Source organism: Streptopelia decaocto (assembly GCF_964273445.1).
Source record: "Streptopelia decaocto genome assembly, chromosome: 3".
Taxonomy (NCBI): Eukaryota; Metazoa; Chordata; class Aves; order Columbiformes; family Columbidae; genus Streptopelia; species Streptopelia decaocto.
In genome coordinates, this window is record NC_138656.1 from 59,828,269 (window position 1) to 59,854,874 (window position 26,606).

Genomic DNA, 26,606 nt, shown 5'->3' on the forward strand with positions numbered 1-26,606 from the left:
TGATACTTTTATAGCGTATTTCATTTTTATAGGTTGCCTTAACCAAAAGCTGAAAGCTTTTAAAAAGATTTAGCCCAAAACAGAGCTGACTGCCAGCCTTGAAGGTACACAAGATACAGTAGTAGCAAAGCTGCTGGGTTCATCTGTGTACTGTACATGTCTTTTCCTTTTTCTGACTTCTAAGGCTGGTGACAATCCTTCAACACTTCCAATATCAAGAATGTTCTACTCCTTGCCTTTTTTTTTTTCTTTTTAGATGTCCCTTACTCTTGTTGGCTGGATTGAAGTGATGGAATGTCAAGTGTTTAAAAATTATTGCTTATGAAAAATTCTGTAGCTTAAATGCAACATTATTGTCATTGTTTATTCTTCAGTACATCCCAGTATTAACAACAACTTACAGTATTGAGTGAGGGGAGTTGGTTTGTATTGGATCCTTCAGTTATTCAAACTCAAGGATTTTGATGCCTGCCCATATCATGCCGTACAAGGAAGAAATAGAAGAACATAAGCCTTTTTAAAAATAAAAATTTTATCTTTGACATTGTCTATTATCTATATCTATTAGGGTATGTAATGATGGTAGTGATGAAAAAAGTATGAAAAGTTTCAAATATGAAATGTCGTACTTTCTTTTACCAGCAGATGGTTACAGCAGTTCGGACTCCTATGCTTCAGATCCAGAGCAAATTGGAAGCACAGTGACACGGCAACGGTCAGTAGAGCAGCAACTGAAACAAACAAAGAAAAGATGTTTAAAGAAGCCTGTTCTAAGCTTCTGTTTTTTTGACAACTAGCTTGTAAATGATGCCTAAATAGATTTTTAACACTCAGGAATCTGGAGGCAGTCTGTTTTCTAATGCATTAACAATGTATGCTGTTCCTGTTAATGTGTGAAGTGAAAATTAAAAAAATAATGTGGTCTAAATTTAGGATTTGGCCAATCAAATTAAGCTCCACAATGTCAAATCTTGATAAAGACTTTCTCCTTAAACACAAGGGAATGTAAGCACAAGAGGTCATGATGTTACTTGAAACCAATTTTCTGTATTTTTTAAAATATCCATTAGGCATTAATGGAGAAGGACCTTGTGACTTTGTAACATAAAAGAAAAATAAAATATAAATTAGAAATATCACAGCAATAATACAATCTCATTTAATAATGGGCTTTTATAAAATTAAGGGCAATCATCTCCCCAACATAAATGTAGGGATTGGAGGAAGCTATGCAAGCACATAACCAACAACTGAATCGTTTGACATAAGAGAATGTGCTGTACTAGCTGGTGCTAATTGTTCCCATTAAATCTGCCTGAATAGGATTAAAAACCAGCTACGCCATTAACCATCTTACAATCACTTTCAGAGGTAAGTTTCAAAACAAAAATAATTAGGATGATTACACTAGCAAAGAAAGATTTGCAATTCCCTCTCAGTACAGCAGCTTGAAAACTTCTTTCTTCCATTGTAACTTAATGGCAAATTTAATTCTGTCCTGCTTCTATGTATGTTTTTGCACTATCAGCATGGTGGTTTCAACTTGTTCTTTTCATGTCTGATTTTGGGTTGGATTCTCTTGCTGAAATTGTGTAGACAAGTGAAGCTTTCTGATGAGTTGCTGCTTTATGGCACAGGCAGCTTCTGTTCAGATGTGGCAGTTCTGGCAGTGCTCACCCAGGAGTTTTTTCTCCCACTTACTCTTTTACTTCCTTCCACTGGTATCCTGTAATATCAATTGCAACTTTATCTGTAGAGATGATGTTATCCTTAGCCCTACCATTAGTCCAGAGTACGTTTTGTATTTTCAGAAAGCAAAAGTTGACAGGGCTACATCAGATAATGATGCTGTAAGAGTGTCCTTAAACCACTTTCTCCCCTTTTTAATCCTACTTGTGCCTTTTATACTGGATTAACTAGAGGGATGGCCATAGGAGTCAGTGTAATTAAATTTGTATTATGTCAGCAAGAGGGTTATGTAGTGTTACAGAAGTGTTGTCCTGGAGAGTATATTAAGAAAGCAAATACTTCCATTGCAATAACTTAATTTGCTGTCTGGACTTACGCATTTAGGAATTCCAGATGTTGTCTGAAACTTGGAAAGCTAGGAAAGGTAAAATATACCTATCTTATGATGTAGAAGAATGTTACAGCAGTCAGTCATAGAAAATATTTTATCTCATTTGAGTCGAATGAAAGACTAGCTGTATTCATGTCAGTGATTCAGTATATCTGTCTTGCTCAAATTGGACTAGTTAGGAAGCTGTTTTTAAATGGAAGCTGTACAAAATTTCTCTGTACAGTAAATCCCACTTAAATGGCACTTAGTGCAGTACGTTGTCCTTCTATCCTTTCGGAATGTGTGCTTGATGGAACCTACAAGAGGTATCCACTAGATGGTGATCCTACCTAAGAACGAGTTAAAATTTCTGAAGATGCCACCAAGTACATAGATTTGGAAAATTTCAGGCAGAGAATTAAATAGCTGTCTTGTACACTGGGATACTCCTTAATCTCAATTTATATGGGAGGCAAGTCCAACAGAAACTTCTTCAGTGACATTGAACTTAGCCTGTTTAAAGCCTAATCAGGATGTTGACTACATCTTACATAGTTTGCAAATTGTAATGACTGCCATCTGGATGGAATTACCATGTTTAGGATTCTCTGTTCCTGAACTATCATTAATGAGTTTGGGATGTGTGTCAAACTATTGGTTTCTCAAAGATAAATTACTTGTGGTAATGTAAGAATAATTTGGATAATGGAGATTTAAGTAAATAGAAATATAAAAACAATTGTAAAATCAAAGAATACCAGAAGTCTAAGACTGATTTTTGCAATCTTCAAAATCAATGGCAATCAGGCTCTTTTCCATCTGTCAAACTTTATTTTTTGATTGCATACTTTTGAAGAACTTTTGAGGTTTATTTCTGTTGTAGCTGCCTAAAATCACTACAGAAGCTTATATGTTTTGCAGATCACATTCAGGAACATCTCCAGATAACACTGCGCCGCCACCACCCCCTCCAAGGCCTCATCCTTCTCATTCTCGATCATCATCTTTAGATATGAACAGATCCTTTTCTGTTACCCCAGGTAGATATACTGTGTTCCTAGTGGCTGTTATTTTTCAGCACTTATATTCCTGAAGCAGACTTCTTTTTTTGCCTCTGAATTAGTGTGTCTTTAAAATATTTTTTTCTGAATGAAAAAGCTGAAGATTTTCTAACTCTTCCTGTTTGTATTAAAATTTGTACTCTGCTTTGCTTAAACAGATAACTTCAAAATAAACTCTGAATGCTGGCATTGTAGTCCTCAGGGGAAGCAAAGTCACGAAATAACCTTTTGGTAGTGCACCCACATGCAATGAATTGCACCTGCCAGCAAATTTTCAAGAGCAGTTCTTTTGGTATCACATGTATTAGAGACGGGTGTTAAGTGTTTTGCTTCAGAGGAAACAATTAAAGGTGACTTCTGATGCTATGTGTAAGGGTTTTCATTGTACTTCTTACTTTTCCGTACTTTTCAATTCAGGATCACAAAGTACAGAAAATGTTAAGAGTGTGTAATCAGGGTCGAAGGAAAAAAGAGCTAAGGTAGAAAAGTATGACCGTGTCTGTACTTTGAGATGGAAAAATGTACAAGGTCCATGTTCTCCTTCCTTGTTTTGTCTGTTTGCGAATTTGCAAGGAGATGACATTAGTTATGGTCCTCAATATGACAGGTTAATATGTAGGCAAAATGCAAGATTTCTTCATGTTGAGAAGTCAGAAAATGAGACAGCACTGTAATGTAAAGAGTAACAGTCTTGGCCAAACACAATGCCTCTTTTACAGGACAGCAACAGGCTGGAGTTGTTGCCTATCCCCCTGCAGTGCCTCCAAGACCACAGCCTTCACAGGTGATGTTGTCACTTTTGAAAAATCATACTCTTAACTTGGTGCATCATTTTAATCTAACTCTGAATTTAACTTATCTCTAAGATGAGTAGTGTTGCTTGGTAGTTTTTGAAACTGCCAGGATGTTAATGATGGCAAAACCTAGACTATAGCCAAATGTTAGCTTTTCCTGAATAAAGAATTGCTTCTGGTGGAACCCTGGGAAGGGATTGAAGTAGAGATTGAGGGGGAATGAGAGGCTCTGGAGCTCTGGGTTGTAAGAAAGAGAGGAAAGTTACACTTGCACGTTTCTTTACCTGTCCCTATATAGCTAATAGGCCATAACACAAACTGAGAGCAATCTTTTGAAGTTTCGCAGAATAAGTGTTTGTCTTTCATTGGTGTCTAGCACAGGGTATATTTTTACATAACACGGCTGCTCCCAAAAGGAGTCATCCCATTTCTTCCTTTGATATAGACCTGGTGATCTTTGCAATCCTGATCTGAGTCAGTTCAATCAGCTGTTTTGGTACAAAACAGGTCCTGCAAATGTTTTTCTTTGTCTCAACCAGCTGAATCCTCCAACTGCTGTGCAGATCTGACATGGGGCAGATAAAGCTGCTTTTCAGTTGTTTTTCAGCAGCGGCTACTTGTTAGAATCTGAGTTACCAGCAACTGAAGTCAGTCAGTGGATCCAGAAATAGTCTACAGGGAAAGAGGGTACAAAGGCAGATGTATTCCATGCAGTGTGGTCACGTAAGCATGTTTCTCAATGAAACTAGACTAAAAATCTGTATTGAGCATGACAGAGCCAAGCTGGACTGTATTGCAGCAGAAACAACTTCTGTTCAATGAGTCTTGATAGTCCTGTGATGCATACGTCTTTGACCTCATTCTCTGGATAATAGCACATCTGATTGAACTTTATTTTCTCTTAAATATTTCTCTGTTTTTATAAATAGGGTGAGTGGTCTGTCTGTGTCTTAGATGAGATGCACTTTGTCCTACTGACAGAACATAAATAATTGTCCACTAAAGATGCTAATAATCTTTAACCTTCTGTCACAAACTGTTGTTTGGCAAGATTCTTTGCATCAGATAACTATGTTAAGAACAATGTCACTAAATGTTTTTTTTTCTTTTATTGCAGGGTGCAGGTCCTCATGTGCATCGCCCAGTAGATGCAGAAGGCCTAATAGCTCATACCAGTACCTCACCTCAACAAATACCAGAACAGCCAAATTTTGCAGATTTTAGCCAGTTTGAGGCATTTGCTGTTTCAGGTGTAAACAAAGAGGAAGAAGATGAAATTGAAACACACTCAGAAGTCTTGCAGGTGAGCAGAAGTGAAGATCTTGTCAATTGATTAATAATACCAACAATTATGAGGCTGTTAAAACCTATCTCTGCTGTTTGAATTCAGTGGGATTTTTTTATGGTGTCCCAATCCATTGCTAGAAAGCAATTACAATATACACTGCTATGCTTGCTTAATAGCTGCCAGACACCTAGGAAGAAGAAATTCTTTTATTCCCTGTTCTTGACTGTAATTCAGAAGATTTCATCTTCATTAGCGTATGTGTGCACATACATAATTGTGTTTGTGCGTATAGGACTTGGCACAGGCAAAACTTTCCTTCTGCTCACTCTTGCTAGCCTTCCAAATGACTTACTGGTAAGTTTTAAAGTAGTCTGTCTTAGTAAATTAAATGACTGTCAAGTATTGTAAACATCTGCTAAAACTCCCTTAATTTGGTTTTGTTCAAAGCTATCGAACAAACAGCTGGAGTAAATAGAGCTCTGACATCCTTCTGTAATAGATCGTTAGTTGTTTATGAAACCTTGTTTCCTACTGCAGACACAGAACTGCAAGTTTGGAAGCCTTAGGGTTTATTCCTATTAATGTCATAACACCTTACTTCTATTACATGAATTATTCCATGTTTTCCTTTCCTAATTTGTAGACTTCATCCAGATTGTAAGTTCTCTGGAGCACTTCTGCATCCTCAGTTGCAAAAGTACCTGTGGTGCTTTAAAGTTCTCCCTACTATCAGCAACATGGTCTTGCTTCCCTTAATCATGAAGGTCAATGCTGTAGAACCATCTGAGCACTCTCTGTACCTCATTACAGAAACAGCTGTGTTAGCTTAAGCTGCTGCTGAAAACTGCTTAAGTTAAGCTTGCTGATTGTTGTGCACTGAGGTGGATGGGGAACAGTTGCATTGTGTTCCATTGAAGAGATTAACCTTTGGCAGTAACAAATAGAAAGTGGTGGTAATGTAATAGCAGAAACAGTTGTAGCAGTTTTATCGTCAGGCCGCAGCCTTTTTAGGACTATACTGTGCCTCATAACATTGGTGATTTGGCTTATTCAGAGGTCTTCCAACATCCAGAGTACGGTGCTTGAGAGCAGAGGACTTTCAAGTAACTATTTCATCTTCTTTTCCTACTGATTTTAGATGCTGTATTGAATCTTCATTTCTGTATCAAAAGACAGGTCTGACTATTGATTCTGGAAGTACAGTTTTTTTTACTTATGTGCCTTTTCTGTGAGCTGTTCCCAGGCCAAAACGGTGTTAGTGACCAAGATAATTCTAGATGGTTTTGCCCCAAGGCAGGTTTTGTTGTTGTATACCTGCTTATGCTTCTGAAGAAGACTTGAACTGGAATTTTAGGTGTTAACTGCATTCATGTATCAGGAACACAGCATACTTGTATTTATTCCAGATGTTGCCAAATGAAATATTTGTTAAGAAGTAGTTTTCTAAATATAGTTTATATCCCTGTAGGTTGAAAAGCCCTCTGATTCTGCAAGTTCTCTTAGAGTTGCCAAAGCAGATGGAAGAGTTGAAGACAAAGCACCTGCTAATGTCCCTACTAGTGCGGTATGCAAAGTAGACTTGGAGAGCGCAGTTGTCTTGATGTATATGAAATTATGTGTCTGATTTGCAACAGCAACTTTATACACTTCCACTTGAACCCAGTTTTCTTAAGTCCAGTATGTGCTTGAAATACGTGCGTGTATGGTGAATTCTTGCATCAGAAGATGTTCATGATTAGCTTTATTCCCAAGATAGCAGAAAATTAAGACACTTCTAAGTGTTCAAATTTTTGAAACAGAGCAAAGCTTTTCGTGCAGAACTTGATTAACTGTAGCTTTTTTTTGTTACACATCATTCCTGGGGGGGGAAGTGTGCTCTGAGATGTTGCACAATTGCTATTGTTAGTTGTACCATGATGTTTCTGCTTGCACAGTTCTTTGTCAGCATGTAGCAATTTACTGCCCTTTCACCAGGGGTAGGATTTAGTACTTAAAGGTTTTTTTCCCAGATTATATGAGAATGTAGCTAGATGCCCATCAAAAAATATTTGATGGGTTGTAAATTCAGTTAGCTCATAACTGATTTAAAGAATATGTAACACAAACAAGTTACCAGGTTATAATCCAAGTAAAATGTAGTTTGTGAGAATTAATAGGTTCTGTTTTCCTCTTCAGGGTAAAGGCACTACCCCACTCGCTCCGCCACCAAAGCCTATTCGCAGAAGATTAAAATCAGAAGATGAGCTAAGACCCGAAGCTGAGGAACATACACAGAAAACAGGTGTCATAGCTGCTGTTCTTGCTTCACAGCCATCTATTCCTAGGTAACCCAAGAAGTGTATAAATACATCTGTTACTGGAAAGTTTACATTTAAACAGCATACACACTTTCTGTTCCAGGAGTTGCAAACAATTTCAGTATGTTTGAATTAGATTAATTTAACAGTTTAAATACTTTTGTTTTGTAAAGAAGATCATCCTGAAGCCTCTGCTATTGGGAGGCTTTTTAGAGATCTTGAATTTGTAGTGTGAACACTTGAACTTCTGCAAGTATGTGGGAAATAAGTGGTGGAAGTATTAACAAGTAGTGTTTAGATTTAAATAATGGTTGCTGCGAACAGTCCAAAATGTGCAGTTTTTATATCCTAGCCTGGCAGTAGACTATTACATTAGTCACTTTGGGGTAAATGAATGTGGTACAGTGTGTTGGGACTTCAGAAAATTGATTATGACAAGTTTTCAAAATTTGCTGCTTGCTGTTTCATTAAAAACAAGTATGTGCGGCTTCCATGCAAACAAGGTTCATCAAGCCGGGCAGAAGAGGGAAAATTAACAGTGTAACAAGTAAAAAAAAAACAAACTGAAGATAGGTTGCTACTAATTTAAAAAAGAGGGACTATAAATGAGATACGTAAGCTACTAAATTACTTATTGCAATGCTTCTAATATATTCTCAGATCAGTGGGGAAAGACAAGAAGGCAATTCAGGCATCAATCAGACGTAACAAGGAAACCAATACTGTTTTGGCCAGATTGAATAGTGAACTACAGCAGCAACTAAAGGTAATTCCATAATCCCTGTTTGTTTAAGAGAAGTGCTTGATGACAAAACAACTACGCTCCAACAGTCACTACTAGAACCTGAGAAGCCCTTTAGCTCTTGGGCCTGGTTGTTCAGTTCCACTACCAAAACTTTCCCACATAAACCAAATACACACAATTAACTCCATCTGAATCACTCTTAGTCCTTCATCCACTATGTATGCCCAGAGAATTTCACCTCTCAGATGGTCTTAAGTTATTGCTTACTCATTTCCCATGAGAGAGATAACGTAAACAAAGAGGGCAAGATGTTAGTGATGCACTGTAACAGCCATCTCTGCAAATCAAAGATATACATATTAGAGGATATTGATAGGAAATATTTTGGTTTTGTAGATCATACGATATACCTAATTGTGACAAACCTTGTGAAATTATAAAGGACACTTTTACTACTACAAAAAGCATTTTTAAATGTATTGATTTGTTTCCAGCTACGCTAAAAATAAAACCCAGAAATCTTAACTTCATACTAATAATTTGAGGTATCTGTTGTGGTCATCAGGTACTTTAAAAGCAGTATTGAGAACAGCAGCTGAAGTGGCTTGCTTTCTTCTGAAGGAAAAAGCAAACTTTAAAGTCATAATAAAATTATAAATATTTTTAAACAAATATAATCTGGAATACAAAACTTGCAGCTGAATGAGAACAACAATAGTCCTCTGTTTATTTAGGTCAGCTATTATTGTTTTGGATTTATCTGTAGGCACCACCTAACATCTTTCTCTTGCCATCTTTCTTACCTTAAGGTGTCTAATTTTAATTATCAAGTTAATTTTAAAAAAATCTTGAATGTAAACATGAATGTGATAGTGTCTACACTGGAAGATAGGTCATTTTTAAAACTACCAAACCTGTATTTCATTTGTTACTGTGTATGAGAGTCAAGGTGCATAAAAGTCACATAAGAGGGAAAACTGAGGGGAAAAAGAAGTGAGGTTCCAATCCTTTAACTGAGATGAGTGCTCACCTCCTTACCATTGTATACTTCAATTGGAAAAATATTATAGTTGGGTTTGCAACTGGTTACAACTTTGTGGGTTTGGGTGATTTGAAAGAAATGATGAAATATTAAATGGCTTTGTCTCTTTGAGCAAAGTATTGATTTTCATTCATGAGTAATTACTAGTTATCCAATCTTGTATTCAGATTATGGGAAGAGTTCTCCAGATTTTAGAAAAGAATGTTAGTTCTCAAAGCTGAAGCTGACATTTACCAGTTTTGATTGCATGAGTAAATTTTTAATATTCATTCTCTGTGGACATTCAAAGAAAATCTTTCTCTTGTAGGATGTTCTTGAAGAGAGAATCTCCCTGGAAGTCCAACTGGAACAACTTCGACCCTTCTCTCACCTCTAAGCCTACTGCCGTTAACTGTGAATTTACTAATTTTGAAAGGGGTGTTGGTTTCAAAGCCTATTTAAAGATCCATGCATCTAGCTCAGTGCACTCTATTCTACATTGTGTTGTGGTTCTATTTTGTCAGTTTGTCCACTTTGTATTTAAGTATTTTAATTTCAGTACAGAGGAAAAAAAAAACCCACAACTTTTCCTTAAATGTGACACTGCCTCTCACATCATTTTCTGTGGGCATCCGTGATCTTTGTTGGACTTGAGTTTGCAGAGTGTGTCGCCAAAATTTCCAACTGGAATTTTTTTTTTGGTTTCTTTTTTTCCCATTGAAACATCTTTGCAGAAGAGTATTGCTAATCAGTTGACTTTAAACTTTAAGCACATAAACTCTTCTTTCACTATGGCATTTATTTTATTGTGACAGAAAAGAGAAAAACTAGTAATCTGTCATCAGCCACTGTTACTTCCCAAGCTGCCTTTCACAATTGGAGAGTTGTTCACAATTCTAGAAGTCTGCCTCTTTGCAATAAATCAACTTTTTTGGGTTGACAGAGTTCTTGCAGACTGTTTGCCATATCAACTGGATCTGATCTTTGTTGTTTTGTTGCATACATTATAGAGTATGTAACCACAGATTGCCAGGTGTTCACATTTTATCCATTCATTATCCTGATTCAGCCACATGCATATAAAGATTTATGGTACAACTGGTAGTCTGTCAAACAGACTTCTTTCTCTTTCAGTCCTCCCTTTTGTGAAGTGTTGGGTGTAAATCCCCAACATATTAGTTACACGTTACCTAAGCGCCACCTGTAATTGCATGTTTCACACATTACCTTTTAATAACAGATCACTTCCACCAGTCTTCACTATAACAAACTGTATTGTCAAGTAATGTGTCAATATCTCTATGAACTTCTAATTCCCAGAAAAAAAGAAAAAAAAAAAAAAAAAAAAGGAAAAAAAAATAAAGTCAAAAAATGAACAGTTTGCTTCTTAGGATTTTTGGGGTACCTTCTGTCATCTTGTTTCCAGGCCTTATTTCTCTGGCATATAGACAGGCTTCACTATTAACAGAGTTCCCTGAGTGTATCCTGCTATTCAGGTTGATGTACTGTATTAGGATTTGTTGTATATTGTATGATACACACCTTTTGATCTCATATGTAAATTTGCATTAATTGCTGACTAACAGCAGATATTCTATTTAATGGCTTCTTCTGGCTGTGGGATCATAGATGTTTAACTGCATGGATGTATCTCTGCAGAATCAGAACTAGCAGTTGTGTGATTTTTACACCAATAAAACAGCACAATATTTTAATTTTGTTGATTCATCTTTACCTGGGAATTGAAACTAATTTAAATAAGGGGAGGGTTTTATTACAGGTCTGCAGGGAATTTTTTGGGATTTTATGGCAAGTACAAGAAACAGTTGATCATAATCCCTTGACCATCTTTTTTTCCTCTCATTTTTTAGCTGTTTGTCAGAAGTGATCAAATTCTCTTGGTAATCTGTGGCTATACTCGTTTTGTATCCTCCTGTAGGCAAATCTAATATACTTGTAACTTCTAAAAGTAAATGCTAGTACTGACTTGGTTCAAAGTAATGTGTAGTTCTTCAGTCTTCATTTCTGGTTTGATTTTCTTGAGAGTACCTTTCCAAATTAAAACTAAATGGATTGCCTGTTAGCAGTCCTTATCCTCTCACAGTCTCACTTAAATGAAACTCTCTTAACATCTACTTCCCTTATGAAATGGTAGCTCACGTCAGATTTTTCCACTGAATATGTTGTTTGTTACAGTGAAAAAGACGTATTTATCTTTTTGGTTAATATATACAGACTGGATAATCATGATTAATTCTTACTACTGTAACTACTCCAACATTTTTTTCACGTCATGGAAGTGTTGCACATAGTTTATATATATAATCCAAAGCAAGATTCACTGGTATGAAAGACATGAATGTCGTCATTGCATGAAAGATGGTACTTTCTATTTGCATGTAAAGGGATTAAGACATGATAGCTAAATGGGCACAAAGGTTACATATATATTATATTTCAACTATCTTGCCAATTAGTAGATAAAGTGCAAGATTGTTACTTCAAGAAAAAGATACAGCTAGAGAAATGCAAAAAAAAAAGCAAAGCAAAATGAAAATGGAAAAAAAAAACAACTTTAAAGTTGATGGACTAATCACTTCAATTATAACTGCCAAGTAGCAAGAACAGTGTTTAAAAAACTGGGAAAAGTGGGTCATTTGCTGTAGTCAAAGATTGTTGATTTTGAACCAACTGTATCTTGTCCATAGTTTATTTTAAAGTTAAAGATACATTTTTAAGATAGAACTATTTTCATATTAATATTTAAGTATTAAGCTTATGTTTATAGCAGCAAGATTCTTAAATCAGAATTGAACATTTTAAGCTTAAATGTAAAAAGCCTTTTACATTCAAATGTGACATGTACATATGAATTTCTGTAACATCCATATCTTTCTAGTAGAATGAGAAGTTAGTGTCTCAAGTGAAGAACTTGGGCAATGTAAACATTTTTGTGTCTTGCCAACAAGTCTATTTCTAAGAATTTTTGTGGATTACTTTTAATGCATCATTCAGTACATTTAAACCGGTTTTTCATGGTCAGAAGATCTTCTAACTGAAAAATCAGTTGTCTTAAGAACATCATAGCCAGTGATGTTCAGAAGTTACCTCACTTAACGTAACCCAACTTTAATCCCTTATAAAGTTATTTCCCGGTCTTCTCCATTTGTTTGATCTTGGTCCAACTACTGGCATTCTTTTTTATGAACTCAGATTGTGAGCTCTTTGGGGCAAGGGATTATGTACTGTACAAGAGTTGTGCTCTCTATATTGCAAGTATAAATGTAGACTACTAAATAGTGTGGAATGTGATTCCTGTACCCAGCTGGGATGGATGGACAACAGCAGGTGTTCCTGAAACACCTGCAAAATGTGTTTCTTTGGACTTTGTGACTGGAGAACTGTCTCTTATCTCATTTGATTTGCCTTTCCATTGTTTCTTGTACTAATGTCCCTCTCTCTTCATTCCACCTGCTTTGGAGTTGCTTTTTTTCTCCATTGCCTGTCTTTGGACTGCAGAGATGATTTTCAAAATGCAAAGGTAAAAAGCTGAAAATCCACTTTTTTTTGAGCAGTATTTTGAGTCTACCAAATGTAAGCTAGTATTTTCAATTTATTTTGTATTTCACATGCCCCTCATTTTACTTGCAATTGTATGGTACATGAACTAGAGGATCTGTTATTACTGAAAATGTCTTATGTGGGATAAACAAAGTTGAGGTTATGAAAACTTAAGAAAATAAATTTGCAGCATTGTTTCTTGTGTGAGATGTCTCTGTCCCTTATGGATGGGCTGTGCCGCTCTACAGTTAGGGCAAAGATGAGTTACTCTTCTGGGTTCAGTTATGCATGGATTTGTCTCTAAATCCAACTTTATGGATGACCTAGTCTGAATCACTTTTTCCTAAAAGAAAAAAACCAACTGTTTCTTGACTCATTCTAGTCTTAGTTTCTAGTAGAATGTAGTTTTATGAAAGGGCAATATGTTACAAAAGGGAGTCGTAACAATGCAATTCTTACTTTGTGTGGAAGATGAAAAACTTGTGTGTTTTAAACATATTTGCATGCTTAAGTTGCTTAAATGTTTTACAAAGGAATCAATGTGCAGTTGAGCATTCAGCTGTACTCCCCAAAGTTCTGGTTTTTGAGTCATACACCATCATTTCATAAGCAGAGTTCCAGTATGTTTTGCCATACATAGTGATGTACTAATAATTTATAATACAGCTCTCTAGAAGAAAACACATGAAAACCAAGGGCTTTATTCTCTAATTGGCAAAGTTATGTTCTCTTAATAGTCTCTGAAAACAACTAATGGGTGGTTGTGTAGGAACAATGTTAAAAATGTCTATATGCTAATAACCAAATGAGACTATACAGTGTTGTCCTGACAACTAGTACCCAAGCAAAATATAGGCTGCTTTTTTGAATTAATTGCTTTTCAAAATCCAGTTACGTGTCTGGGGGGAAGCATTTAATACTACGTAATTTCCTTTCAGTAATATTTCTTTAAATTGGCAAAATGGGGTTTAAATGTACAACTCCTGCTTAAAGCTGGATTGTACGCTAATTGTACCTAAACTCTACACTGCTGCTTGTACGCTAGTTGTACCTGGTTGTATGCTGGTGGTGTACTTCAAAGTCATTTTATAGTTCTTTTTTTTTTCAGCTTAATGATACATAGGTATTCAGTGTCTTGCATTTGCATTATTGTTGGAAATAGCCCTTGTTTCATTATAATACTCACAAATTCAGAATTGTAACTCTATGAAATACTGTTTGTGATCTTACAGGTTATACACAGAATTTTAAGATGACTATTACTACTATTTATCACACTTGTGACAGCATGCTGTAGCACAAAAAGCTACGTGAATTCTCTTCCATCTCTGGTAGAATATGTTCTTGACACCTCATTCTTACAGCTATTAAGAATGCATCCAGTCTGGAAGCCATTGATCTTACTGTCTTTTTTACTGGTCTCGATTGTGAGTGACCTGGGAAATGAACAAAACATCATAAATAGTGAAAGCAATTTAAACTGACATTCAGCAATATATTGATGAAAAAAACAAGTTCTAGCAGTACTGCTCTTGAACCTTACACAAGGGAAGTACTTGTCTCCCAGTTCACCAAGGAGCTCACAGAGATGGAAATACATCCTACTCTACAACGTGTGTAAACTCTTTGATATATCCCCTATAACAGCAATGGTGGCTTTTGTGCTGTGTCATCTAACTGCAGAGCTCTAACTATATCTCTCTGTGGCTCAAATAAGACTGCAGTTAAACTGACAGAAGAGGGCATGGTCCATGGGCTGGACCAAGTTAAATGTAAGAAACAGCACTTTGAATCAAGAATGCCTGTTATCTTTGGTGTCCGTTCAAAATGCAAATAAGACAGACTAGCACTTGAAATAACAGTTGCATATTGAGAAAGGAGGCACCAAAATCCATGATTTGCCCTGAGGTGCAGTTGGGGAAGCGGAGAGTCAGCATGACAGCAGTTGTTGTAAACACTTGTGTATATGAACAACTGTTGGGGCATTCTGAAGGTTCAGCACATGTGACTGGCTGTGTTAGAATCAGCAAAGAGGTATGTATGGAAGGCAGTGTCAGCAATACATGATTTCTCAGTAGAAGTTGAAGGAAATATTTCGGGAACCCCTCTGGTATCTTAGGAGTGTGTTCCATTAAACTGCTCCGGAAACCAGCACTCTGTACTGGGTGCTCTTGTGCCTTATTTTGCAGATCTTCTTGAACTGGTACAAAGCTTGAGTTCAGTCTAAGTATGAAAATACAGTATATATTTCAATAAAAAGATTATGAAAGGAATTTATAGAAAGCTGTAATTCAATGTATTCTACCAGAAAATGCAGAAGTGATGTGCCTCCAACTTTAACTTGGTTTTTGTGTTATGAATCCCTGCCTTTGAAGGAGAGTGTTGTGATTTACAACAAACCCTTCTCTTAGAGCTTCAATCCTGTTGTCTTTCACTCCCCTCATAAAGGAACTTAGTCACCTACTTTCTGATCAGAAGGAACCGAGAGGTTGTAGAAGAATCAAGATGTCCTTTTGCTGTAAAAAGGTACTTAAAAGGGATATGTTCCTTGGTTTGTTCTGCACTATGTTTATGGGGATGAAGTAGTCTTGAAGCAAGAAAATTACCGTGGAAAAGCAGTATTACTTCATGTCATTTTATCAAAATTAAGAGGCTGATCATTTTGATGGTTTACATGGTTTCCACCAAGTTATTTCCATAGGTTGGCTCACTAAGAAACACACTAAAATTGATAATCTCTTAAAACGTCTCATACCAAAAGTATCAAGTGTTACGTTGGGAATGGTTTCTTATGCTCTTATTCTGTGGCCTTTTCAAACAATGGAATCCTTTCAAGTCTTGTGGGGAAAAAACTCTATCTATTGATTTTAAGTGGGGTTGGATTTGAACTGTAACAATTCAAGACTGTCCTGACCTGAATTAATACAGAGTGAGTACAGCCAAAAAATGAACTGAGATACGATGTTGATTCCAAACTAACGTTTTGGATTTAAATTTTGATAGAGGGCGTTATGATGTATTATTCTATATTTGTGTTCTCACACTTTAAAACCAACACTAAGGGTGAAAGAAAAAAATCCAGTTTGAATGCTGGATCCGGAGGAAGCTTGCAACTGTGTGTATTGGTATCTATAGATGTAGCGCTATGGTCCAGCTCTGATACTCAATACTATGTGCTTAATTATGTCTGAATATGTATTTACCTAGTTTGCTTTAATTAGGTAGGAAGAGGGTTGAGATTTGCAATAATAGGCTCTTGCATAATAGCATATGATTTTATGCTGCATCCACATGTTTGGATGATCAAGCTGGTAATTTCAAAATGAACTTATTGAGTGAGCCTTTTGGTGAATTTCTGTGTACTCCTCACTTGGGCACACAAATTTACCAATAGTCGTGTGAACTCGTGCATGCATGCAGCTTGCTTTCTGAGCAAGTCTGTACTTTAAGTGCATTCCTGAAACTCTGAGGTGAAAGTACAGCCTGATGCAAACTCGTCTAGTTGCTGTGAAGCTGCATAAAGTTAATGGTCTCGATACAGAATTCATTCTCATTTCATGTGGATTTACAGTCTGCTTGTAGTTGTCTTTCAGTCCTGACAGGGGATCCTGTGGAATCAAACCTTTCTTCAAATTAACTCTGCTACCAAGCAAGCTGTGAGAAGTTCCTTTTCCTTTCCAGCGTGGTAAATGTGGGGTTCCATTGTCAAACTCGACTTTACCCTGCAAACTACTGAGTCTGCAGGATACAGGGTGTTGCTGAGGAAGTTTGTACATGTTTGAAGGGGTAGGCTGAACTTAATAATTTGCTTAAGGTCTGGGCAGACTTCACTCTGGAAATGTTTATGTGAAAACATCTAAGGTCTGCGTAAGTTTCAAATGAGAACAAAAGAGTGTTATCCTGTAAAATATAAGTGAGTTCTTTGGGCTTTTTGGAACTAATTTTATTAATCTAAAAATATTTCCAGCCTACTTTGTCTTTCTAGACTGGTGTTTAACATATGTTTGTAGTAATAAAACTAGTTACTCTTTTTCATTCTTGAGTTGGGAGCTAACACAGTGAGAGGTTTCTGGTTTTATTGTTAAGATTACGAATTCAAGATACTTTATAAATGTGGAGCTTTGATATCAGACCTTGTTTGATTTCCTAGCCTGTTCAGTCCCTTCCTACTTCTCTGAAAGTATTAAGATGCTTAAAACTTTTAGCCAGTACAAAGTAAGAACAAGCCTTTTCTCAACTAGGTTGCATTTCTGTAGCCACTTATGTACTTTTATAATTAAAAAACTGTCCACAAATACGTTACAGTAGCTTTTTCTTTTCCTGTGAGAGCCTAGAAATGTGAATAGTTTATTACCACATAGAGAAGCTCAGTCTCTCAGAGATCTTGCTACAAAAATTTCTTGTATGAATCCAAAAGGTAATGAGGATACGCCATTAAAGGCTTTTATAAAAGACACACATTTGTATCCAGGACAAGGTAAGAGAATTTTAACTTCTTAATTACTTGAAATGCATGCACTGTGAGTTGTGATCGCCTGTGGGCTTAAGGTAGTTGAAGACAAGATGCTAATTCTTGTATAATTCTGAGCAGCTTCTTGCGAAAGGTATGTATGTCCATATCTCAAATTATACCTATGCATTATGTACTTGCATAAATTGCTGCAGACATTTAGAGATCAAGACATGCAACAGACCACACATTTGTAACTTATCTGAAATGTGTTTAAGGTCATAAGGCTAGGCAGTTAGATGGCAGAGCCCCAAAAGAAGGGTTGTAGAATAGCTTAAACTATGAAAACTCCTGATTAAAAGTGGGGTTTGGGGACAGCACACATTAGACCACTGCAATATACTGCACTGGCAGTAAGTTGCTAGTGAGGGCACAGGTCTCCTCCTGAATAAAGAATATCATTTTGCTGGTAGAATTACAACTCTACTAGTGACTTTTGCCATGATAATTGGCCTCACACTTTTATACACCTTGAGGCACAAGGCTAAAACGTACTGCTTTTTTGCTTGATGTTCAGAAACAAGGCCATAGTGCTGACAGTGAGAAGTTACTGTGCACAAAAGGTAACTGCCCCATTATTGGTTAAAGAATGAAGGGGGGATGGAAAAACAAACCAAACACGTCAACAACCTTGGCTTCGTTTTGTGAGAAGCATGTCGTATTCTAGTTCTCCTGAACTGTCTTTGCATCTCACAACATCACAGGTACATACCCAGCAGCAGGTTGGGACTTGGAGGTACTTTTACCAACATGCAAAACTCCTGGAGAATCTCAACAACAAAGGAGATAAATCATGTAAAGAAGAACATCCTAAAGGAAAAGCCCAACTGGGGTCGCTGCTGATTGATTAATCATTAAGGTTTGCCTAATAGGTGAGGCAGAGAATAACAGTGTCTGGCTGAATTTGTAGCCAGAGCACACTGTGGTGTTTATGTGATCTTTCTGCCCCCAGCTGCAGATTTGGTGCTGACAGGAGCTGGAGCTGATGGAATCCACAACTACATCTTGCAGCTGAAGAAGCATCTTCTCCAAAGCTGGCAAACAACAGGCCACTTCTGTTCCCTGGCCACATGCCCACCGCAGGCAGGTGAAAGCTTTGCTCTCAAGCAGAAGGGTAAACATTTCATTCCTTGTGCAGTAAGTATACACAATACAGAATTTGAATGTATTAAATAAATCTAGAGCCAAAGGCAAAGTTTGATGATCAGGATAGAAATCTTGGATCTAAAACAAGCCTTATTTTGCACCAATACAGAAGTTTTTCTCTGATTGTGAACACAAAGATGATACCAATTAATACCAGGCTATAACACAGGAATGACTACAAAATTTCACATACTGGATTTATTGAACAATAACTTCACCCAATTTTGGAATTTCACAATACTTGATCAAATTATGTGGACTGCTAGCATGCATGCTAGCTCTAAATCAGTGACACTTTATAAGTAGCCATGATAATGAAAAAAGTAAACTCTGCAAACATCCAGACCATGCAAGAATTCATATCTTCTTAACACAGCTGAACAGGTAGTAACTTTTCTAAATATGTCATATTTAAAATGTTTTACTTTATTAACAATAAATTAATCATGGCATCACTGATCAACAAAACACTAGTGTGCAGATTGTCTACATACTGATCAGAAAGGCAACATCATCACTGCCTTCAGAAAAAAACAAGAAGAGCTAATGAACTTATATACATATATCATTTCCAACCATATGAACAACACTGAGCAGAAGAAATGTACTTGCACGTTTCCCCAATTTTTCTATTAAATAAGGCAATAATAAAAAACGGTGTCACAACAATCTACTTAAAATTCTAGATACTGGATTTCCACTCTGATTCTTCATTTTGTAAAACTAAAAAACAAACAAAACCCCACAACTGTTCCAGATTCCACTGTCAGGAAAAACAAAAGAAAGACTTCTGGGAGAATCCAAATTGACCAAGCTGTTCTTTCAGCCTGTGGCACTATTTGGAATATCTTGAGCATCTGCTAAATGTAGTTTTTGGCTGATGTAAACTATTAAGGAAAAACATTTGCACATATAGAGAAAGTACACACAAGATAGCGTTACACAAAACTAAGCTCAGTGCTGTGATGGGTATGCACCAGTCCAGATTAATTCTGTTCTATTAAGTCCTGTGCTAGTTCTCAACCAGAAGATTAATCTTCCTCAATGAGACTTAAGCATTACATACCTCCAGAATTAGCTGGTGGATCAAGGGGGATGGTAGATTATTTTTATTACTATTATATGATATTATTATCACATTCCATTTGTGTTGGTTATGAGACCAAGCCTTAAACACCTTTCCACAGACACAGAGCATGTATATACCAAGTACAGTATCTTAAGTCCCAAACCAGAGCCTCACCTTCCCCAATGCATACAAAGTGCATAACATGAGAAATAACTAGACTGTAGTTTCAACTGAAGCTAAGAATACAGTTGAGGGGTGTTGCATTATCAAAAGTGTGATGCAAAAGACAATCTGAGACATCGAGCTTTATTTTCTGGCTGGGCTAAGAGCACCCCTTTGTTACAAAGTATTTGACTCAACCATAGTCTGACCCTAGAAACACAAAATTAGATCAGTCCACTACTCACAGTGATAAACAGCTGTATATATTTCTAGAGAAAACTAAAAGGTAATAGGATTCATTTATCAAAGTGACAGAACACTTCTCAATACTATACAAGGAATATAATTCTGTATATTTGTTCCAGAATGTCTCAGCAAGACTCATGTAGAAAGACTTTGTCATTGACTGCCAACACATTGTCTGAAGTGGAACATGCCAGCTAAAACAAGTTGTCATATGAAAAACCAGCCTTTAATTAAAAGTGTTAAGATCCAGCCATTTATGTATTGGAAGCACCTAAAATCCAGCACTAATTTAAAAGAAAGGATGTCATTGAAGCAATTTGACGCCAGTAAAGACACCAATTACTGGGGAAATATACTGTAATTTGATGACAGTTAACAATAATTATAAAGGAAAAGGATACATAGATGAATTCAGTTCTTCTAGCTGCAATATAAACGTAGAAAGTATGAGAAATGGCATTTCAGTTAGTCAAATGCAACAATTGTGCTGACAGGATGAAATAAATAGATTAAAACAATAAAGCAAATCACTAATAGTTTGGGCTGAAATCTATGATTTTGTTACAGAAAGCAAAGCAGACCTGCACTGAATTATACAGCAACAGCGCCAAGTCCCAAATTAAATTTAAATCTGCCTGTTTCAGGAAATGTAAAGAAATTTTAACACTTTTGGGTTTTATGGAAATACACTAAAGAAAGAAGAAACTGAAAGCATATAATATACAGTTCTAAATTCCTTTTACACTGGCTGTCTCTAAGCAGTCTTACAGCCTCACATAGTTTATAGCCAGACTGCTCCACTCACCAAACAAGCAGCAGCTTATAAAAAACTAAGGTACTGTGTTTTCTCAAAACCAAGATGAGGGCAAAGCTTATGTCTTGGTTCATTCCAGAACTATATTCTCCCCAACTGTAAAGCACTGCCCACCCAGTAGTGGTGTTTTCCTGAGTCAAGTGCTGTGGGTAAACTCCCATCTGTTCTCCCTTCCCAGTACTTACATCTGACAGCAGCCTGTCCAGGTTGGAGTCACTGGCTGGTTTTCTTTTATCTTCAGGAAGTTCTTCCAGCTCCCCATAGAGCTCCAGATTGAGGCGAGCAAGTTTCTCCTGCATACTCCGCACATGTTCCATCTGCTCTATGGAGCATTCATTTCCTAAGAGGATAAGCAACAGCTTTAGATAAAGAAACCTAAGAGAGCAGATGAAGATGTGAAGACACAGCATTTTACATTAGAGAGGATGAATTCAAACATCAAATTTACAAGTTAGTTGGCTTTCTCAATGATTTGTCCCTTTTTCACTACTGAAATTTGTCATCCTGTTTGGTGTTAAGTTGTGCTGAACTTACAGTAACCATCAAATGTACTAAACTTGTTTTTAGAACGTGTGTTTTTTCCTTGCTCTGAATTTCTCTCAGATTTAGGAAGGCCCTATATTTTTAACTTTAAATACAATCACAATAAACCTTTCATATTTTGATAAATATTGGGGGCTTCTTTCTTGTAACTAATGCTCTTCTCAGCTTCTCTTGTAAGATCAGTGTGGATTTAACATGACATGCTGACCTAACACTCGGCTTGCAAAAGCATGTATGCATCTTCCTACACAGTACAAGGAAAAAATGGATGAAGAGAGTCATGGGTTTTTTTGAAACTTCCATCAGCTGTGAAGTAGTAAAAATAATAGGATGCTAAGACAGAAGAGTAAGATGGGTAAAATGCAGCTTTCGTTTATGGAAAAGTTTTTAGCAACAGTTTAAAGTGTTAATATGCTGCAAAATCAGGTGCTAAATACAGCTACTTATTGTTCTTATACTATCATAAACTAAGTGACTTTAAACTTGGTATCTTAAATCCATAAGCCAAGGTACTGCCTTTGGTTTGCCATGCTGGAAGGAACAACGAAATGGTATTTGAATCATCTCCCACCAAAGGCAACCGTACAACAGGACTGTTATTTAAAAATGCAGCAAGATCTGTTATGTTAAACCTTATTTCATGTAGTAGAGATGAATATGACAAGCTGGTAGTCTGTTTACAAATGTTAGCATGGTATAGCTAAAAAAACGATTATTGTATAGAAATAATTCATGCACTTACCAAATGCTTGAAGTTTGCCAGAGTGGAAGTCATTCAGAAGACTCAGAAGTCCCCTTTCCATTTCCTGGACATCTGATACATCCGTGAGAAAAGAATGTTGGATTGGTGCTGCCTGTGCCCCTTTTGCTTCACCTCCTGGAGGTCTGGCTTTCTCTTTTATTACACTAAAAACCCACAAACAAACAAAAACAAAACAAGCAAACAAAAAGAAACAAAAATATTACTTCCTGCTTTTACTCTAAGCATCTGAAATGTAAGGCAAGTGCACATGTGGGCTTCGCAAATGAAATGAAAAATATATAATACGTATTTCCATCACTGCTTTTAAGTTGAAAAATGGATCAGTTTGCCTTAAGAATATACAACATCATCACTACCTTGACAGTTTGATACTGCAAAATGAAATATTCCAACAATTTGCTTTCCTGTTAAAAGTGGGAAACAAAGGAGCTCCTGTATGCAATGGTTCTCTTAATATTCTGAAGAGGCCCATTCCCTAACAATTGTGCATGGGCATTATCTACATAAAATCACCCAAACTCTCCTTAAGCCAGAGAGGGAAAACCCTCAACAATCATATGCTTCTCTTGTCACAAACACCGATAGAGTGCAACCAGTGTGGAAAACATCCTGTTATAAACTATACAGGAAGGTGACCTTGCCTCCAGATAGATTTTCCTTGAGCTCCTTCCTATCTTCAGAGAACATCCCAATCTTGTAAAACTCACCATCAAAAGCAATCTTCCAGTCCTCTAATACATACTAAATGGAACATGGAACTAGTCCATGCCTGAACAAATGTTACACATCCAAAAAAAAAAAAAAAAAAATCTCTACAGCCCCTTCTGCAATAAAACCATCAAAATTCCTGGATCATTACAATTTTCTCTCAATGTAAAATTCATACAGAACAGAGAAACTACACAAATGAAAATTAATAAACATTATAAATCTAAATGAACATGCAATCAATATGGAATCTAAACACTCAGTTCCCCATAAGAAGTAGCATATTCCAACTCTGACCTAGAGACAGACAGCCTACATCCTAACCTATTACAATTCAGCAAAGGAGCTGTTTTCATCCCAGATTTGCCCATCCACGTATGCAGGCAGCCTTTTCCTCACACTGGCACAGCTGCTTCTGCAGCCTCATAGTGAGTCTGTTCAGAATTTGATTCAGTGAAAAATTTTGAGCCTAAAAATTAAAATTTGGAATACTATGGGATATTAAAAAAAAATAATAATTAAAAAAAAAATCACAGCTTCTGTAAAGAGTCTTTATTTAATTAGCAAAGATAATACGTTTTACAGCATAGTAAGCTCCACTCTTCCCTGGAATACTCCCATGCTCTGCAAGACTTACATTCTCTCTTTCCTATGGGAAATAATCATTCTTTTTCCAGCCTAACAGCTTCTGTAGTCTCTAAATATCATATAGACTACATAGTTCATAGTCTATATCCCAGAATGACTAATGGTCCAACAATTAGCATATCTGGTTCAGGTCAGAGCAACACACCTCAATTCCGGTTTAACTTCAGCTATTTCTGCTTTAATTTCAGACTTAAAGAAAGGTTTGTATGCCAGAAAGGTCATAGATTTTTTCAGCCTGTATGTGAAGTTTAATACGATATATTACATATACTTTTCTACAATGAGATTGGTAAAACACTGGCAACGGGTTGTCCAGAGAGGTGGTAGACGCCCCATCCCTGGAAACATTCCAGGCCAGGCTGGACAGAGCTCTGAGCAACCTGATCTAGTTGAAGATGTCCCTGCTCATTGCAGGGGGGTAGATGAGATGACATTTGAAGGGCCCTTCCAACCCAAACTACTCTATGATTCTATGATTACTGCTCCTGGAAAACTTATTTCATTAGATTCTTGTAGACGAAATAAAAATGAATTACTTCTACTGTGCTATCATAACCACAGTTCATCCTCACGTTGTTACATCAGTTACCTCTCCTGCTTGGAGAGTTCAAGAAATAGTTTGTATTGTCACTGCTTTGTAAGCTTCACTTAACAACTGAGCAAGAATGACCTTTTCCAAAACTTAAAACAAAAAGGAAATTTTCTTCTCTAAACAATGTTGTGAGTTACAAGAAATCAATTTCTAGTACATTCCAGAATAGTGTTGAGCCTTAATAAACTATACGGTCAGCTGCAGGCACCACCAATTTATAGACCATTAGTATTTATTATTATTTCCCTCAAAATATTAACACATTTTCCCTGAAATGCATTGTGTTTCCATCAGGCCAATACTGGCTCATTGAAACAGACTATCTGTGCCAAAGAGGACAGTTCTTCAGCCAATACTTACCGATCAATAAACTCAGCTGCCTCTCTCTAGCTAACATTTCACTTTAAAATCCCTCTTCACTCATTTATCTACTGTATCTGCGACAATCAATAAATATATTTTCTAACATGCAGGAAAACTAACATTCTCAAGCTGAAATAGATGCACCATCAACAACCCACAAACTATTCCAAAATGATGCTTTCTGAAGAGCTGAATGCCTCCCTCTGCACATTAGTACGGCCTGGGAGCTAGTGCTGCACCCATTGTTAAGTTCCTAAACAAAAAAACACCAGGAAATTCCAGTTCTAGCTCATCCTGTTCAATTTACATCTTTCATTTCCTGCCCTAATTTGTCAGTTCCAGCCTTGCAGTCATGTGGTATTTTATTTGTTCCTCACAGCTGTACAACTGGGCCTCTGCTCTCTCCCATACAATACCTATATTTGATCACCCAGCTTTTGTCATTCACCAGTCACATCAGGCTATCATCTCTCCAGTGAAATTCTTATCGGTTTGAGTCTACACCACTGTGTAATGTTTTATAAAGCTTACAAGAGCACTGAGCACTTCCCTTGTCTGTAAAATAACCATTATTTTGCATTAAACACAATTCACTTTGCTAAATAAAGACATGTCATTGAAAATCATCATGAGCCTGAAGCTTGCTCTTTTAATTCTCTCCAAGCGAAACACCTTTTAGACTGTCTGAGCATTGTCTGGTTTCTGGTTCTTAATTCCACTGAGCTTGCAAGATGCTCCCAAGCTTACCGTTTTAACTTTGGTTTTTGTACCGCAGGCTGTGGTGCAGGATTTGAAAAGGCTGTACTTTTACTGGCCGGCACTGAGCTTTTCTTGGAGTTAGAAACCTGAGCAGGGTGACCGGTAGATGATTTGGGGCTCCTCCTCTTGATTTTCCTTTCTTCCATTTCTTCCCCTTTACCACATCTAGACTAATTTCTTGTCCTCCAAAGAGAAGGAAAAAGAACCAGAAAGAAACATCCATTAAAACTAGCATTTACAAAAAAAGCAAAAAAAACAGGTCATGGTGCATGGAAATACAGCTTCATAGTTCCTTCAAAGATGAGCAGTCACTCATTTCTTCAAACTAGAGAATCCAGTTTTCATGAGAAGCTGCCAAGGTCTGCCTGATCAGCCAAACAGGCAAGAATTAGAATCTTCTGCATCTGCATCAGCCAACAGGTACCTCAAAATGATCGCAAGCTTTGTGTCCCATGGATCATCGCTAGAAAACACCAGGACTACCAAAGTCCACACCAATCAAATTACTGAGAAACGACGGTGGCATGAGGATTGCCAAACAACCCCCTCTGAAGGGAGAGGCAACGGCCTTGTCAAAACTCAGATGATGCAAAGTCATTCTTAGTATTATATGTGCTATCATTTGGTGCTACCTAATCATCTCCTCGCCCGGGGAAAGGTCTCCTCTGAGAGGTTCCCCCGCGGGGGCGGCAACGTGGGCTCCAGGACGGCACCTCTGGGACCCACCTCTGGGACCCACCTCTGGGTCACTGCCCGCCCCGGGCCCAACGCCACCACCTCCGGAGGGACGACCCCTGCCCTTAGGCGCTGACAGCTCCTGCTGAGTGCCGCCATTTCATTAGCACAGACACTTGTCACGCCTCCTCCCGGCTCCCTCCGCGGGGAGCACATCCGCCCGCTCCGACCCTTCGCCAACCGCCGCCCCTTCCCCTCGCCGCACGTTAAACGGCCACCGAAGCGCAGGCCCCACCCCTTCCCCAGCCCCGCCCCCCGGCCGCGCGCTACCTGCGGGGAGGCCCCGCCCCCGGAGTCGCGCGCGGACCCCCGGCCTCGCCGGCTCTCACTCCTCCCCTCGGGCACGGGCAAGCTCAGCCCCGCGCGCAGGTCACGCGAGGTGCATTGTGGGAGCCACTCCCCCTGCCGGCGGCGGCGCGCCCTTGGCGGGCAAGGCGACTACGATTCCCAGAGCCCTCCGCGGCAAACGGCCGCCGCTCTGAGCGCGCGCAGGGCACGTTAGTCGTGCTGGGAGGGGCCGAGCGTTTCTCTGCGCATGCGTAAGGGCGGGGGCCGCGCTGGGGCGGGTTGCGGGGTGGAGCGAGCCGGGGCAGACGTTAACGGCTGAAGTGTCGGGGTCGCTAGCAGCCTCTGAGGGGCGGCTGGTGTTTGTTGGAACAGCTGCTCCTGTGTATGCGCTGCCGGCACCGCGGGTCGCTGCGGGCTGTACCGTCGCCCTGGAG

The 26,606-nt window shown here is 37.9% G+C and overlaps 2 protein-coding genes across 10 annotated transcripts in view; one reads left to right on the forward strand and one right to left on the reverse strand.

Annotated features, from left to right (window-relative positions):
- REPS1 (RALBP1 associated Eps domain containing 1) overlaps nt 1-13,023 on the forward strand; it is a 68,270-nt gene extending 55,247 nt beyond the window's left edge. For 6 of the 8 annotated variants that reach the window (XM_082047768.1, XM_082047769.1, XM_082047772.1 and 3 more), the window contains 8 exons: nt 643-715; nt 2,981-3,099; nt 3,840-3,904; nt 5,032-5,217; nt 6,671-6,766; nt 7,378-7,526; nt 8,160-8,265; nt 9,594-13,023. In XM_082047768.1, coding sequence (XP_081903894.1) covers nt 643-715; nt 2,981-3,099; nt 3,840-3,904; nt 5,032-5,217; nt 6,671-6,766; nt 7,378-7,526; nt 8,160-8,265; nt 9,594-9,662 — 863 coding nt within the window. In that variant the 3' untranslated portion in view covers nt 9,663-13,023. The remainder of the gene's footprint in view (nt 1-642; nt 716-2,980; nt 3,100-3,839; nt 3,905-5,031; nt 5,218-6,670; nt 6,767-7,377; nt 7,527-8,159; nt 8,266-9,593) is intronic. The other 2 variants (XM_082047774.1, XM_082047771.1) reach the window with 2 other exon arrangements.
- Nucleotides 702-26,297, reverse strand: CCDC28A (coiled-coil domain containing 28A). 2 transcript variants are annotated; one of them, XM_082047778.1, is made up of 6 exons: nt 26,155-26,297; nt 25,138-25,332; nt 22,059-22,222; nt 20,959-21,113; nt 20,361-20,383; nt 18,655-19,359 (listed from the first exon to the last, which is right to left on the reverse strand). In XM_082047778.1, exons 2-6 carry the CDS (start codon nt 25,293-25,295, stop codon nt 19,305-19,307), a joined length of 555 nt encoding a protein of 184 aa, XP_081903904.1. In that variant the 5' UTR covers nt 25,296-25,332; nt 26,155-26,297; the 3' UTR covers nt 18,655-19,304. The 2 variants fall into 2 exon arrangements, with proteins under 2 accessions (XP_081903905.1, XP_081903904.1); XM_082047779.1 differs by lacking the exons at nt 18,655-19,359; nt 20,361-20,383 and adding an exon at nt 702-731.
- Nucleotides 26,298-26,606: the final 309 nt, after the last annotated feature.

Bases quoted from the DNA above. Each gene is read 5' to 3' on its own strand.
- CCDC28A (XM_082047778.1), bottom strand. From the start codon at position 25,295: ATGGAAGAAAGGAAAATCAAGAGGAGGAGCCCCAAATCATCTACCGGT. The intron at 21,114-22,058 runs GTAAGTGCATGA...TTATCCTCTTAG, and splicing joins TGGCAAACTTCAAGCATTTG to GAAATGAATGCTCCATAGAG. The intron at 19,360-20,360 runs GTATCCTTTTCC...AGTTTACATCAG, and splicing joins GAAGAACTGAATTCATCTAT to CCAAAAACTACATTTAGCAG.